General features: G+C 35.3%; 1 protein-coding gene across 1 annotated transcript; it reads right to left on the bottom strand.

Moving 5' to 3' along the window:
- Positions 1 to 8,299: 8,299 nt before the first annotated feature.
- On the bottom strand, positions 8,300 to 16,107 carry AUNIP (aurora kinase A and ninein interacting protein). Its single transcript, XM_053705353.1, has 4 exons — positions 15,952 to 16,107; positions 12,858 to 13,005; positions 11,864 to 11,998; positions 8,300 to 8,880 (listed from the first exon to the last, which is right to left on the bottom strand). Exons 1-4 carry the CDS (start codon positions 16,039 to 16,041, stop codon positions 8,300 to 8,302), a joined length of 954 nt encoding a protein of 317 aa, XP_053561328.1. The 5' UTR covers positions 16,042 to 16,107.
- Between the last annotated feature and the right edge of the window lie 1,233 nt (positions 16,108 to 17,340).

Here is a 17,340-nt window from a genome sequence, read left to right as displayed (position 1 = left end):
GAACATGGATGAAATAAACCACACAAATACATTTTCATAGATTTTATTTGTTAAAACAAAAAATAAGATGTTCATAAACTTTACAAGCAAAATTACATATCTATCCGACAGTTAAACATAAAAAGTAGCCACCAATCACCAGTCAAATCTTAGAGACATAAAAGTGCAAAAAGTAGTGCAAATGAGTTAAAGGGACAGTAAAGACAAAATTAGGAATTCTTAATTCAGACAATGCAGTTTAAAAGAAAAAAAAAAAACACAAACACCCCACAAAACCCCCCCACTATTATTCAATTTACTTGATTCTCACAATATCCTAGGTAGGTGTGGGAGCAGCAATGCACTACTGTGAGCTAGCTGCTTAGTGGTTGCACATATATGCCTCTTGCCATTTGCTCACTCAATGTGTTCTGCTAACTCCCAGTTGGGCATTGCTGTTCCTTTAACAAAAGGATACCAAAAGAAGCACATAAAAAAATAAAAGTAAATTGGAAAGTTGTTTTAAATTATATTCTCTATCTGAATCATGAAAGAAAAATGCTTGGTTTCATATCCCTTTAAATACATAAAGTGAGGCTGAGAGCAGCAATGCATGAGCAAATGACAAGAGACATGGGTCTAGCCACCCAGTAAGTGCATTGCTGCTCTTGAGCCTACATAGGTATGAGTTTCAATAAAGGATACTAAAAGAACAGAGTAAGTTTGATAAATAGGAATAAATGTCATGCTCTATCTGAAATATAAATACATTTTGAATTTCATCTTGCTTTAAAAAGGTTTAATGTTTTCAATGTTATTTTTAAAAATAAAACCCGAATAACAGGTCTAAGAATTAAATATCATGTAGGTATACCATTTTATTTGTATATGTAATATATCAATTTGACAAAAAAAGTTAGCAAGTACAGGAATATAAAGTATTTGATTGTTGTAGTTTTTGTACAAAATTGTAGACATAAACCAAACATCTTCATGCCGATTAAAAGTGTGCAGTATTCTCCACAGAAACTTTTGTCAGCCAGGGTGCATTATGAAGTAGCCAGATGGAGGCAATGTAATATTTTCAAATATATTTTCTTCTATCCAAAGCACAAAAATTAATTGCATAGTTTAATGTATTTCATGATAATTTGTACAATAAAAATTGAACATTTTTAATATAAGCTAATTTTTGTTAAAACTTTAGCCGGGTTGTGCACATGCTAAAAAGGTCATGGGGAGAACACTGGATTGGCATGCACATTATAAGAAAACATAATTTATGTAAGAACTTCCCTGATAAAGTCATTTATTTCATAGTGGCAAGAGTCCATGAGCTAGTGACGTATGGGATATACATTCCTACCAGGAGGGGGCAAAGTTTCCCAAACCTCAAAATGCCTATAAATACACCTCCCACCTCACTCATACCTTAGTTTAATGTATAGCCAAGAAGTGAGGTGTAAAAGGAGTAAAAAGCATACAAAAAAAAAAAAAAAAGTGTAACTGGAAAAATAAAGTGCTTTATACAAAAAATCATAACCACAAAAAATAGGGTGGGTCTCATGGACTCTTGCCACTATGAAAGAAATTAATTTATCAGGTAAGTTCTTACATAAATTAGGTTTTCTTTCATGTAAGTTGCAAGAGTCCATGAGCTAGTGATGTATGGGATATAATACCCAAGATGTGGAAATCCACAAGTAACTAGAGAGGGAGGGATAAAATAACAGCTAAATCAGCTGAGAAATTAAATCCAAAAAAATAATTAAGTTTGCTTAAATTTAAAAAAAAAAACTCAAAGGCACTAGAATCAAACTGAGACAACTGCCTAAAGAACCTTTCTACCAAAGGCTGCTTCCGAAGAAGCAAACATTAAAATGGTAAAATGTAGTAAAAGTATGCAAAGATGACCAAGTTGCTGCTTTGCAAATTTGATCAACTGAAGCTTCATTCTTGAAAGCCCAAGACGTGGCAACTGATCTAGTAGAATAAGCTGCAATTCTCTGAGGCGGAAACTGCCCCGCCTCCAAATAAGCTTTGTGAATCAAAAGTTTCAACCAAGATGCCAGAGAAATGTCAGAGGCTTTCTGACCTTTCCTGGAACCAGAAAAAAAAAAAAAAAAAAAAAAGATAGTCTTTCTGAAATCTTTAGTAGCCTCAACATAATATTCCTTACTCTTACCACATCCAAAGAATGTAAAGACCTTTCAAGAGTATTCTTAGGATTAGGACACAAGGAAGGAACAACAATTTCCCTATTAATGTTGTTAGAATTCACGTCGTTAGGCAAAAGTTTAAACAAAGTCCGCAAAACAGCTTTATTTTGATGGAAAATCAGATAAGGAGACTCACAAGAGAGCAGACAATTCAGAAACTCTCCTAGCAGAAGAGATAGCCAAAAGAAATAACACTTTCCAAGAAAGTAATTTAATATCCAGAGAATGCATATGGTCAAAAGGAGAAGCCTGTAAAATCTTTAAAACCAAATTGAGACTCCAAAGAGGAGAAATAGATTTAATAACAGGTTTGATACAAATCAAAGTCTGAACAAAACAGTGAATATTAGGAAGTTTAGCAATCTTTCTATGCAATAAAAACAGAAAGAGCAGAAATTTGTCCTTTCAAAGTATTTGCAGACAACCCATTATCTAAACCATCCTGCAGAAACTGTAAAATCCTAGGAATTCTGAAAGAATGCCAAGAATAAATTATGAGTGGAACACCATGAAATATAGGTTTTCTAAACCCGATAACTTTTCCTTGAAACACTTACGAGCCTGTATCATAGTGCTAATCACTGAGTCAGAGAAACCTCTATGACTAAGCGTTCAATTTCCATGCCTTCAAATTTAGAGATTTGAGATCCTGATGGAAAAAAAAAAAACTGTCTTTCAGACAGAAGGTCTGGCCTTAAAGGTATAGAAAATAACTACTGAAATTCTATACTTAAATAAACCTTTCTAAATAAGTAAAACCCTAGTGTTGTGAAAAATACATTTCTCATATGCTAAGTACATTAAAATCATACTGTTATAATGCTCAAATAGTGCCCTGCTGCAGAGTCTGATCCGCCCTTCCAAAAAGCAGTTGTCTGAAAATTTCACTTCCTGTATCACACTGGAGAATTCACTCAAAATACTGGGCGTTATTCTTGTCAATTGATTGACAAGATTGTGTCACAATGGGCATTCGATTTCCTAATTGAGTGACAGGGCTTTGCTTAGCAGTCTAATATCAGATAGTGCTGTTACACAGTGCCACTGAGTACACTGACAATTCATGACCGTAAAAAAAAAAAGATAATTTATTTCCCAAGATAAAGGTTTTCTATTCTCTAGCATTTAATTCCAGGCAATAATATGTATTGCAGATCCCCCATCTTCCCTCCCCACTCCTCAGCCTAGAAATGCCAACAAGTTTCAGAGATCGTATAGGTAATAAATTAGCAGCGCACACAGACTCACCGACAGATGAAAGTTTCACTCTCTGCTCTGTAAATTTAACCCTATACACTCTGCACAGTTATTGACAGAGCAGAGAGTGAAACTTTTATCTGCCGGTGAGTCTGTGTGTGCAGCTAATTTATTACCTTAAAGATCTCTGTGTAGCTTGTCAGCATTTCTAGGCGAGGGGAGAAGGGGGATCTGCAATACTTATTGCCGTAGTGTAATAGGGAAATGCTGGAGAATAGAAAACATTTCCCTAAGTATTTCCAGTGACAAGAGGCTGTGTAGGGGGAAGGTCCCTCCGTTCACTTCACATTCCTGCAGCTCTGGATACACTGCATCTTCTGAAAGTCTGTCTGAACAGTGTGATCAAAGTGCTTCAGACACTCTAGCTGTTCTTAGTTTTAAAGCTGCTCTCTTTATTAAAAATGTTATTTACTGAGCCTTTTGTTTTTAAATACTGTGTTCTCAATTGACAGCGTTGCTCTCTGGCTCGCCACACCCACAGCTCTAACGTCACGTTTGTTTCTTAATATCCCTCGAGGAGATGACGAGCTTGCTGAAGAGTTATTGTTGTGTGCAAGTACGCATGCGCTTCCCAAAATGATGACTACTGCACATGCGTGACGCCATTTTAGTTCTACCTAGGTAGAAATCTTCAATTTGCTGTGACAAGTATTACAATTATGGGTTTGGCATGATTTATATTTTATAATTAATTGAATGTATTAAAAAAACGTTAAGTATGAATTATAATGTTTAATAAATGTTGAAGTAGTTTTAGAAAATTATATATAATTTTTTGGGTTTACTATCCCTTTAAAGAAAGTTGCCAAGGCTGGCAAATGGACATCCGGACAGAATCCGCATACAAAAACCTTTGAGGCCATTCTGGTGCTATCAGAAACACATGATATTGTTCCATTATGATCTTGGAGATCACCCTTGGAAGAAGAACCAGAGGTGGAAAAATATAAGCAGGTTGGTAAAACCAAGAAACTGCCAAGGCATCCACCATCTCCGCCTGAGGATCCCTGGACCGGGAAAGGTAACTGGGAAGCTTCTTGTTTAAACGAGAGGCCATCAAATCTATTCCTGGAAGACCCCACATTTGTACAAGATGAAAAAACACATCTGGATGGAGAAACCACTCCCCCCGAATTTAAAGTCTGACGGCTGAGATAAACCGCTTCCCAATTGCCTACACCTGGGATATGAATCACAGAAATTTGACAAGACTTTGATTCCGCCCAAGGAAGTATCCGAGATACTTCCTTCACTGCTGAAGGACTGTGAGTCCCTCCTTGATGATTGACATATGCCACGGTTGTGATAGTGTCTGTTTGAAAACAAATGTAAAGTTCTCTCTTCAAGAGAGGCCATGCCTGAAGAGCTCTGAAAAAAAAGAGTTCTAAAATATTGGATTGGTAACCTCGCCTCTTAAAGATTCCAAACAGATTGTGCTGTCAGAGAACCCCAGACAGCTCCCCAACCCGTGAGACTTGCATCTGTTGTGATCACAGTCCAGGTAGGACGAACAAATGAAGCCCCTTGAACAATAAGGTGATGGCCTAACCACCAAGTCAGAGAGAGTTGAGTGTTGGGATTTAAGTATATCAGTTGTGATATCCGAGTATAATCCATGCACGATTGGTGCAACATGCAAAGCTGTAGAGGCCTTGTATGAAACAAGCAAAGGGGATCGCGTCCGATGCTGCAGTCATGAGACCTAAAACATCCATGCACATAGTCACTGAAGGTTAAGACAAGCTAAAACTAACTTCATTCATCTCTTGTCTGTCAGAGAAAAAAAGTCATGGACATTGAATCTATCTGGAAACCTAAAAAGGTGACCCTTGTCCGAGGAATCAAGAAACTCTTTTGTAAATTGATCCTCCAACCATGTTTTTGAAGAAACCACACTAGTTTTGTGTGAGATTCTGCTAAATGAAAAGCTTGAGCTAGTACCAAGATACCGTTAAAAAAAAAAAAAACAACTCAATACCCTGCTCTCTGATTAGATAGGGCACCTGAGAACCTTCGAAAAGATTCTTGGAGCTGTTGCTAGGCCAAACATTAGAGCGACAAATTGGTAATGCTTGTCTAGAAAAGAGAATCTCAAAAAACGATAGTGGTCTGGATAAATTGGAACATGAAGATAAGCGTCCTGTAAGTCTATTGTGGACATGAAATGACCTTGCTGAACAAAAGGCACAATAGTCCTTATAGTCACCATCTTGAAAGTTGGGACTCTTACAAAACTATGTAAAAAATTCAGATTCAGAATTTGCCTGAACGAATCTTCATTATTTGGGACAATGAATAGATTGGAATAAAAACCCAAACCCCGTTCCTGCAGAGGAACTGGAACAATCACCCCTGAAAGCTCTAGGTCTGAAACACACTTCCGAAATGCCTGAGCCTTCACAGGGTTTGTTGAAACATAAGAAATTATCTTCCCATGGGAGGTATTATTCTGAAACCTATTCAATACCCCTGAGAAACAATATTCTGAATCCACTGATATTGAACAGAAACTGTCCAAATGTGATGAAATAATTTCAATCTTCCCCCCACCAGTTGAACTGGTTTGAGGGCCACACCTTCATGCAGTCCTAGGGGCTGGATTTGGTTTCTTATAAATCTTGGACTTATTCCAATTCAGAGATGATCTCCAATTAAAGCCAGAGGCCTTAGGAGAAGGAGATGTCTTTTGTTCTCTATTCTGACAAAAGGAACGAAAACGACTGGGAGCTTTAAATTTACCCTTAGATTTCTTATCTTGGGGCAGAAAAACTCCCTTTCCCCCGGTGATAGTGGAGATAATAGAATCCAATTGAAAACCAAATAAATTACTACCCTGAAATGATAAAGATAATCTAGATTTAGACACCATATCAGCATTCCAAGATTTAAGCCATAAAGCTCTTCTAGTAAGAATAGCAAGACATGGATTTAATATCAATCTTAATGACATCAAATATAGCATCACAAAATGAAATAGCATGTTGAAGTAAAAGAACAATGCTAGCAAATTCAGGATCTGTTAACTGTTGAGCTAAATTGTCCAACCAAAAAGTTGAAGCAGCAGCAACATCAGCCATACAAATAGCAGGTCTAATAATATAGCCAGTATGTAAATTTGCTTTCTAAGATAAGATTCAATCTTCCTATCTAAAGGATCCTTAAAGGAAGTACTATCTTCCATAGGAATAGTGGTATGTTTGTCAAGAGTAGTAATAGCCCAATCAACCTTAAAGGGACACTGTACCCAAAAATGTTCTTTTGTGATTCAGATTGAGCATGAAATTTTAAGCAACTTTCTAATTTACTCCTATTATCAAATTTTCTTCATTCTCTTGGTATCTTTATTTGAAATGCAAGAATGTAAGTTTAGATGCCGGCCCATTTTTGGTGAACAACCTGGGTTGTCCTTGCTGATTGGTGGATAAATTCATCCACCAATAAAAAAGTGCTGTCCAGAGTACTGAAACAAAAAAAAAAAGCTTAGATGCCTTCTTTTTCAAATAATGATAGCAAGAGAACAAAGAAAAATTAATAGGAGTAAATTAGAAAGTTGCTTAAAATTGCATGCTCTTTCTAAATTACAAAAGAAAAGATTTGGGTTCAGTGTCCCTTTAAGGACTTTTTCCCAAAACTCTAAATTAACCACAGGTAAAGGATATAGCTTTTTAAACCAAGAAGAAGGGTTAAAAGAAGCACCAAGCTTAGATCATTCTTTAGTAAACATATGAGAGATCTGGAATAGGAAAAACTTCAGGAGTAACCTCAGAAGTTTAAAAAACAGAATTCAAAAACATTTGCTATTCTTGTTATCAAGGACTAGATTCCTCAATACACAAAGCAAATTCCCTTAAATACTTCCCTTAAATACAGAACGAATATATTTAATCTTAAAAAGAAAAGTTGATTTATCAATTTCAGTCTCTGAAGTAGGATTCTCCATGAGAGGCAACGTTTGTAAAAACTAAAAAAAGGTATGAGTGAGGTGGGAGGTGTATTTATAGGCATTTTGAGGTTAGGCAAACTTTGCCCCCTCCTGGTAGGAATGTATATCCAATACATCACTAGCTCATGGACTCTTGCCACTCGCATGAAAGACATGAACAGGTTATTTTATGACTTTATCAAGCCTAAATGAATCTATAACAACCCCTCTTAAAGACCACAAACAAAACATAGGGCTAAAGCAAAAAGAAAGCAGACACCTTACTGTTTTTTCAAACTTTTAAGGGTCTGTAAAGTGGACACATCTATAATATTCCGTGAAATAAGATTTGTTTTTATGCCCAACATGTAAAAACAATAACACAACGTTCTCACATATAGAAGAAAGCACAAACATGTACAGATTCCTCCACGGCCTGATTAATCTAACCTGTTTTGCCAGAAAATCACTGATAATTTTCTTTTATGAGTAAGACAGGGCATAACATTTTTACTTCTGTTATCAAATTTGCTTTGTTTGCATGTTATTCTTTGTTGAAGAGATATCTAGATAGGTAGCATGCCCAAGTATGAAACACTAATGACAGGAAATAGCGCTGCCATCTAATGCTTTTGCTAATGTATGACATTCTTGCAAAACTGCTGCAGACACATGCACACTCCTTAGCTTATCTTCCTGCTTTTCAACAAAGAATAAAATGAAATTCGATAAAGTAAATTGGAAAGTTGCTTAAAAATTGTATGCTCTAATTTGTGAAAGAAAAATGTGGGGTTTTATGTCCCTTTAAATACGATTCATTTATTTCATGGTCTAGAACCAGTTCTATGAGAAAAATGAAATGTTCTATATGCTAAAATTCATATGCCCTGGATCTGGGTTCTAGAATGATTTGATCCAGTTATCAATGCTTTATAACCACGTTCCCTTCAGAATCTTGTGTAAACATGCTCTGTAGTGAGACGTCTTGCTGTGTGTCAGTCCTCCTGAAAGAATCCTCACACAGGTGTGGCTGGGAAGTACTTGGTGGTCCAGCTAAGACACACATATCATTTGTCAAGTCCTGCAGACGTAGAGTGCGGCTACACCTGTTTTTCTTTGCAGGTCTGTGACAGATGACCTTGTTGCCCTGACTATCTTGAGTGAAGAGCTGACTGTTCAATAAAGAGCTATTAAGATTCTCCTGCATACTAGAAAGCTCTTTCTCCTGACACAAAGTACCCCCTGTGGAGTCTGACACTATGCGATAAGGATGTATCTTTTCTGTTCTGTGGGACAAGTCCCAGTAGTCACTGGAAGGTGGCAGATTTTCCTTGCTTTCAATGTCAGTGTTTGTTTGAAATGAACCCATTTCTTCCAGAGTACAAACAGTTTCATGCTGTCCTTTTTTATTTTCCGTCTGCTTATTCCTTTGTTTGTTGTAGGACTCAAGGGGCTCCTGGTGCTCCATTAATTTACATGCATCCTTCACACTTTTAGGGGATCCTGCAAAAAGCAAATATAAAATTATTATACGGTTTAAAAAAAAATACTCTATTCAACCTAAATATTTTTTGTTCTCTTCACAAACCTATGCAAAAAGATATGACAGACATTTAATTTCCATAGGAAGAACCACAGGAGGTATGATGAAAACTATTTTTTTATATAAATATTAAAAGCCTGCCAAAAATAAACAGTAAAATTATATTCAATGCAAACTACTCATATTGCCTGCATTTTGTTTAATTTACTGTGCTTCTTCCATTCCCGACGGAGAAGCCATTCTGCATATAGAGTTAAGTATACAGCATGTATGACCTACCAGGTAAGCATTTTCAAGAGTTTAAAGGGCCATTATAGTCAAAGAATTACATGCTCTAAGACTATCCCCCCTAGACTACAGTATTTAACCCCTTTGCAGGGGTTAAACAGAGAGTATTCTAGGTTGAAAGTCAGCAATGTCACTTATCTGTGATAGCGCACAGATTTCTATAGCAGTAGAAATACCGCTCAGAACACTGCTGGTTCCGAGAGAAGATGCTGCTGCAAGTTGCACAACTCAGATGTGGAATTAGCCCTGCTGATTGAATCAGTGGCATTTTCCACTCAGGACCAGTAGTGCTCTACAAGTCCAGAGTGGTATTTCTACTGTATGTGTAACCCGTTTGCAGGGGTTACACAAACAGTAGTCTAGTGTCGAAAGTCTTAAAATTACATGCGTTAATGGATTACAGGCATGTCTTTTTTTTTTTTTACTATAATGGCCCTTTAAGGGTACATGTACTGCTCTGGATTTATAAAAACCTTTCAAATTTTACTAATAAAATGACAAGTCTTCAGCAAATCTAAGTGCTCAGCTTATAATATTGGAAGCATATGTTTCTGCATGGCATATTGCAGTATTAAAGGGCCATGATACCCACATTTTTTCTTTCATGATTTAGAAAGAGAATGCATTTTTAAACATCTTTCTAATTTACTTTTATTATCTAATTTGTTTTATTCTCTTGATATTCTTTGCTGAAATGCATATCTAGATATGCTCAGTAGCTGCTGATTGGTTGCTGCACATAGAAGCCTTGTGTGATTGGCTCACCCATGTGCATTGCTTTTTCTTCAAATAAGGATATCTAACAAATTAAGCAAAATAAATAATAGAAGTAAATTGTAATGCTGTTTAAATTTGTATGTTCTATCTGAATCATGAAAGAAAGATTTTGGGTTTAGTGGCCCTTTAATACAAGTATGGTTTATAGGCATGGCTACCATATTTGTGGTGATAGATAAAAAGCCTAGTGATGCACCAAAATGGTAATTCTGGACCAAAACCGAATCCGAAAATCCAGGAGGCACTTAGCCAAAAACCGAAAATGTCTTTTTTCCAAATTTTAAAACTTTTTTTTTGCATAATTAGGCTTTTTTATGAATGAATCAGAATTGAAAACCAGCAAGCCAATAAAATAACCACACTTTTATTGAAAGTAACACTAAAATTGGACAAAAATATCTTAAAACAATAATATGCTACACAATAATTTTACCAAGAAAACGATAGTGCCATTTTCGACCAAATTTCGGTGCATCCCTACTTAAAAAAACAATATTAAATATCAATATACTGTATTATTCTGTATTTAGCTCTGTAACCGAATCAGATTTAACAGTATTTTTTTTTTTACCAATTATCCAAATAAAGTATAGTCCTAGAAAACTATTATATGAGAAACAGTAAGTCAAGAAATGAACTCAAACAGCAGCTCTAGGGTAGCATCAAATTTGAAATATGCTACACAATAATTTTACCGAAAACAGGCAAACAAAACCGAAATAGCCAAAAATGCCATTTTCGGCCAAAACATTTCTGCGACCGAAATTTCGGTGCATCCCTAAAAAAGCCCCCATAATCCTGAAAACAAAAATGTTTATTAAGCACAGAAATACCAAATCTGAATTTATATATTACTATATATGTAAAAAAAAAAACATTTTAGAAACAAAAAAATTTACCTAGGGCTGCAACTAACGATTATTTTCATAATCGATTAATCGACCGATTATTTTTTTCGATTGACTAATCGGATAAAAAAAAATAATCAATAATCGTTTCCCATATTTTAAATAGAATTCACATACTGAGTGTTACAAATTTAAACTTCAGACTGAAACTTTACATGAACACAACTGTTTGTCAATTTTTTAAGCAGCAGAGCAGAGTTTTAAAATTAAGCAAAACCAAACCAAGAGGTAGAACTTCCACCTTGGCAAGGGGCCTCTCAAAGTAACCGTTGACTTCATTCTAACATAAAAAAATATTTTGAATATCTATATGCAGTGGTAAATAACCAGCTATAAGGTGAGGGGAAAATATCTAGTCCGCTCTAAAAATAACAGATATATACTTAAAGGATGAATCTGGTACATATCACAATTGATTAAAAATATTAAAAAAAAATACAAAAACGAATCAAAAGCGCTAAGGACTATATATCAATAAAAGGAAAGAGCCTTACACATTTATCTATACAGTACATATAATCAGCAATAGCAAGCAATCAGCTAATAATTGTGCAAACAGATAATAGTGCACATCAATTTAAATAACACCTATCAATCTAGGGCTAGGTGTAAATAACAAGCTAGGCACTATATCATGCAAAGCATAGTTCCAAGTCACCTGATTGAATATAAACAATCCAAATGATGACTTCTATTATATCTGGGTTGCACATAAGCCAGGGGTAGTTGTAAACTTATACTGTCCTGAAAAAGTGAAAAGTAGACGTCCTTTAGGCTAAGGACATAACCATAAAACACAATACCATTTGCAGGAGTTCATAAGAGTGAAGTAGCTGGTGTTGTGCACAGATCAACTAATCGATTATGAGATTCGTTGACAACTATTTTCATAATCGATTATGACGATTAGTTGTTTCAGCTCTAGGTAAAAGGCAACCACTAGCCAGTATATTGTAAAGGCATGCATTACCAGATTTGACTTGACATGTCTTGTGAACATCATTAATTATTGTTGTGTTGTTGCTTTTCACACCAAATTCAAGTGCTTCTTTTATGGCAGTACTGGGATCTGAGTGCTGTACTTTATTTAGACCATTCTTTTTATCTAAAATAAAAAAATAAATAAAGTTGTTTGACTAACTGGAAAGGAAGACTAACAAAGTAGAAAAAGATCAACAACAAAAAATAAAGTAAAGAGACTATAAACACCTTTAGACTTTGTTATATATAAAATGTTATGAGCAGTAACAACTTTTGCAATATACCTTTATTACTTTTTTTGTCTCTTTTTCATGGACTTTAGAACTGAAAATTGTGGATTTCTAATTCTCAGAACATGAAATGCACTCTGCTGACTTCACAAGGCTAACCCTGCCACATACATTTCCCTTGTCTTGTAATTACAAGGCGTTTGCTTTCATTTTCATCACTGATGTCAGTAGTAGCCAGAGATAGGGCAAAATAAGTGACAGAGTAAAGGAGAAGTGACTGCACATACATCTGGAAAGTATAAAGCAAAACCACATTTCTTTTCTTAAAGGGATACTAAATCCAACTTTTTTTTCCCTTTCATGCTTCAGGTAGAACACGCAATTTTAACCAACTTTCTAATTTACTCCTATTATCAATGTTTCTTAGTTCTCTTGCTATCTTTATTTAAAAAGCTGGAATGCAATGCTTGGGAGACAGACAATTTTTGGTTCAGAATCTGGGTTGCACTAAGTGTAGCCACCAATAAAGCAAGTGCTATTCAGGGTTCTGAACCTAAAATGAGTCAGCTCCTACGCGTTAACATTCCTGCTTTTCAAATAAAGATAGCAAGAGAACAAAGAAAATTTGATAATAGGAGTAAATTAGAAAGTTGCTTAAAATTGCATGCTCTGAATCGTGAAAGAAAAATAGGTTTAGTATCCCTTTAACCAAGTCTACACCCACGTAAACAGAGTAATGTAACGAAAAATTACCAGCTGGTGTGAAGAAGGAAATCATAGAAGTCTGCTTTGTACAAGTCGGAGGCGCTGGAGTTTGGGTAAACTCAAGCAGAATTGAGTCAATCGTTTTTCTCTTTGCGAATGGATGAAATCTGATAGAGGATGTGTTTCGCAGTAAAGTCTGTAGAAATAAAAACAATATATAAAAGTCACCTTATGGGGGGGGGGGGGGAAATAAGGACACTATAATCTGAAAATAAACTATTCTGTGTGTTATACGCTGATAAGAAGTTACAGTAAATCCTAGCGTTGTACAAACGCTATTATTGACTATTGAAATAAATAAAAAGGGACTTTCATTCATGAAGTGTAAGATACTTCAAGTGATGGTAAATTGAAGGCAATTTGAAGGTAAAATCATATTACTCAAGTCTATCACCAAAATCGCTAGTTTTTTTTTTTTTTATTTAAAATTCAATTGCTTGTTTTTTTAAATAATATTTTACTTACTGAGCGTTATCGCTCCTTGCTCCGCCCCCAGGATTACTTCCTGATCTGTGTATAAGTTGTAGTAGCGAGCGGAACAACCCACTCTCTACGTCATTATATAAGGAATATTGTTCTTCAACTATTCACTTTGCGCATGTGTTAATCGCTTAATACATGTTTTCAGATGATCAGTCTGAGATCTAACATGTAGCGCATGCGCATAGCTAACGAGGGGCGTGTTAGTGTGTTTTACAGTCGCCGACTGGCCAGGATTCTGATTGCAAGTTGAAAACACGTGATTTTTAAAATCTATGGCGGCGATTGTACAGGTGGAGGAACGGAGCTGAAATGGAAGCATCTAAAAAGTAAATATTTACAAATACTGACATTTTTCGGAGTTTTGGTGAATGAAAGTGCATTTTTTTTTTTTGTTATCTATACTATCGCATGTTGAAGTTTGCAATAGTTTACCATCACTTTAATGTAGAAAGATCCTTTAATTGTTTCAATTGATCACCGTTTTTAGCTGCTACAGCAGCCCACGGCTAAAACCATTTTTTTTTGCTAAGAGGTGACGTTTTCACCTCTTAGCTAATAGCCGTGCGGTAAATCCGGCTCCCATGGGTGCCAAGCCGGATTTACCGCACGGCTATTGGCTAAGAGGTGAAAACGTCACCTCTTAGCAAAAAAATTTTTTTTAGCCGTGGGCTGCTGTAGCAGCTAAAAACGGCGATCAATTGAAACAAAGGAGCTTTCTACATGAAGTATCTTATACTTCATGAATGAAAGTCCCCTTTATTTGTTTCAATAGTCAATCCTAGCATTTGTACAACGCTAGGATTGACTTTCACTTTAATTTCTTCCTACATATGTTTAATGTATTTACCATTTAGACAACACCAAAAAAATAATGGCTCCTAAGTTTTGAAAAACCTGTAAAGCTCTAGCGTAAAAACGTATAAGTTAACTGGTATGATGGTATCTCTGCTGCGGATAGATTTTGTATTTTACGTTAGGGTGGGGGTGGAGTCCAAAGCTGTGAATGTCTGTCAATCAAATACTAAATCCAGTAATTGCATTTTCATTAAAGGGACAGTAAACATTGGGAAAAATATTACATAACTATGCACAATATGCAGAATTTTGTAACATGACAATAGACTTATGATTTTTTTTTTGAAGTTAGTGCAGAAGCATGATACATGTAATTTAAAGGCTCCATAGGGCTCACTGTGATTATAAAGTAAGCCTGCGACCTGCTGCTTGAAAAAGCAGCAGCGCTGAAGAGGATAAGTTCACGGTAGATGTAAATATACTTTGGGGGGACCTATGCATTTAACGAGTGAAAATAAATCATAAGGTTATTAATTATGTTGCATAATTCTGCAAATAGTGAAGAATTATGTAACATTTTTCACAATTCCTAATACCCCTATTGGTAGCAGACTAGCTCACTTAAGTTTAAAATGTATCAATATCAATAAATTTAAATAAAAAAAATAAAATATATATTTATTTCTTTTTTTTCTCTCCCTCTTTTCTTTTTTTTTTTTTTCTTTTCTGTTTCCTATTATATGCTTTTGGCATAGTATGTAAAAAAAAAACAGCATCGATTTAGGGAGCAATTATTTGCTATATGATTTATAGAGGAAGGGATGGGGTCCTGGGGATTGATATGTCATTTTTTTTATTTTAAAGTAAGCCCGTTTTAAACTGGTTAATTTATAATTCAGAAGGGAATTTATCTGTTATTACTTTATTAGTTCAAAACGTGTATGTACAACCCCCAAATATGTATATTTGTGTTGTATTACCTCCCCCCCTTGATTACTTCCTTTGCTTTTTTCTGTACCCTTTATGGACTTCTCAATAAAAAAAAAATTTAAAAAAAAATGCATCAATATCATTTAATTTGCTTTATTCTTTTGGTATTCTTTGTTGAATTAGCAGCCACACACTACTGGGAACAATATGAAAACATTTGGAGAGCCAATAACAAGAGGCATATATGTACAGCCACCAATCAGCAGCTTCTGAGCCTACCTAGGTATCATTTTCAATAAAAGATCCCAAGAGAACATATCACATAAGTAAATTGGAAAGTTGTTTAAAATCCAACGCTCTATCTGAACCAATATAAATAGGGTTTCATGTCCCTTTAAAATTGACGGACGAAAATCACCCCAGACCTATTGGGTGTTTGCCATGCCCAGCTCTTGCACAAGAGAATGTTCCTGCCAAGATAAATATGGGGAACTAATGTGTCCTGCAATTTTTGAGCTTGGATGTAAACTTCATTACATGTTCACCTTGACTGTCTGTCCCTAAACCTATGTTTACAGGACATTTACTAAGAGAATTGCACCCGATTTGTTTTTTGTTAAATATTATTTTGCTGTATTCCCCATGCAGAATCATATTTTTCATGCTAATTAAAAAAAAAAAACTCAATTAGTTGTTTGAATTTATAACTGTAAATTCATAGAAAACTTTTATACAAATTCATGAATGTATTTGGCATTGCGATAAGTAAATATAATGTAAATCCGCTGGATTGCAATATTGTTATACTGTGTGACCGCAACTACATTATTTGCTGCACACAGTAGCCTAGCTACTAATAGGTCCCTGGCTGTACCTGCTGTTGTGGCTTCCGCTTTAATTCTGAGGTGTCCAGCCAGACCCCGCATTCCTCAGGCTGCCCATTATCTCTACCCTTTAGCTTCATAATGTCCGAACTACTGCGCTATAGCGAGATAATTTAATTAATAACCACTAAACAAAAAAGCAATCCTCTCTCACTAGCACTGAGTTACAATAGTTCCAGGACAGACTGATTACAAAACCAATTGAATTGCCCGCGGGGTCCTCGTATTTAGGTGTCTTACGCATTGCCTGACTCCTCGGCTAAAAAAGGTGGCGTCCTCGCTGCCTGTTGTTTTGAAATAATTACACGGCTTCATTGCGTGCATAATCCACATGGGGGCGTATATAGATAAAATATAAAGATCAATATTTTTTTTCGTATCGTATATGGCTTTTTTTTTTAAAAAAAATGTTAGTCAAAACTTCGAATACTCAATACACATTTATAGACGTCTTAACACGACTGCTATTTTCACTCTGTTCTCAGCATTAAACCCCCCACAAAAAAACAAACATTTTTTTGTGGAGAAACTAAACACCATTTCCACGAATTACTTTAAATACCTTCTTTGCTAATTTACAGAACACGTCTGTCATATTAAAAAAAAAAAGACAATAACAAAAAACTTTTATAGTGTGCACATCTTTGTTGGTGGTAGTGGTGATAATTATGATGATGATTATAAATAATAACAATCATTTATAATTTGTATAGCTTCACCAAGTATATTATTTAAATCTGTATTAATTATTACTCTTTTTTTGCTGCAATTATTAGGCTTCAACAGAATAGATATCAAACTGCAAATTAGTGAGATAGATGGGAGGGGAAGGATAGGCATGTGATTCTGTGAAGCCTGCCTTTTCCTCTTTCAGTTTTCAGGACTGGAAAATCAATGCACAATTTTTAGATTTACAGTAGGAGCAAAATAAATAATGAAATTATATAGCAACATTGGTTTACGATGTATTTTAAAGCAATGGTAAACCTGACATGTTTTAAAATCAGGTACAGAATCTAAGAGATATTTTACTGGGACTTTAATTGATCACTTCTAATAAAGATGCGCTATAACTTATTTTTTTAATCTAGATGTGCCATTCAAAACCCTGTGCTCAGGCCACCCACTTCAAAACTCTTATTTTTTGTGAGCTAACGATTTGAACTGTTCTCCAATCAGCGCACTAGTCATACAGCACTTTTTTTGCAGATAGAGCGCAGATTGGAGAACAGTTCAAAGCACTAGCTCACAAAAAATATGGAGCGCAGTTTTAGAATGGTACGGCTAGATTAAGAAGTAAGCTACAGCGCATCTTGATTAGAAGTGATCAATTAAAGTCCATCTAAAATATCACTTAGATTCTGTACCTGATTTTAAAA

The sequence above is a fragment of the Bombina bombina genome, chromosome 3 (assembly GCF_027579735.1).
Source record: "Bombina bombina isolate aBomBom1 chromosome 3, aBomBom1.pri, whole genome shotgun sequence".
In the NCBI taxonomy this organism is placed as follows: Eukaryota; Metazoa; Chordata; class Amphibia; order Anura; family Bombinatoridae; genus Bombina; species Bombina bombina.
This window is presented reverse-complemented; position numbering and strand designations above follow the sequence as displayed.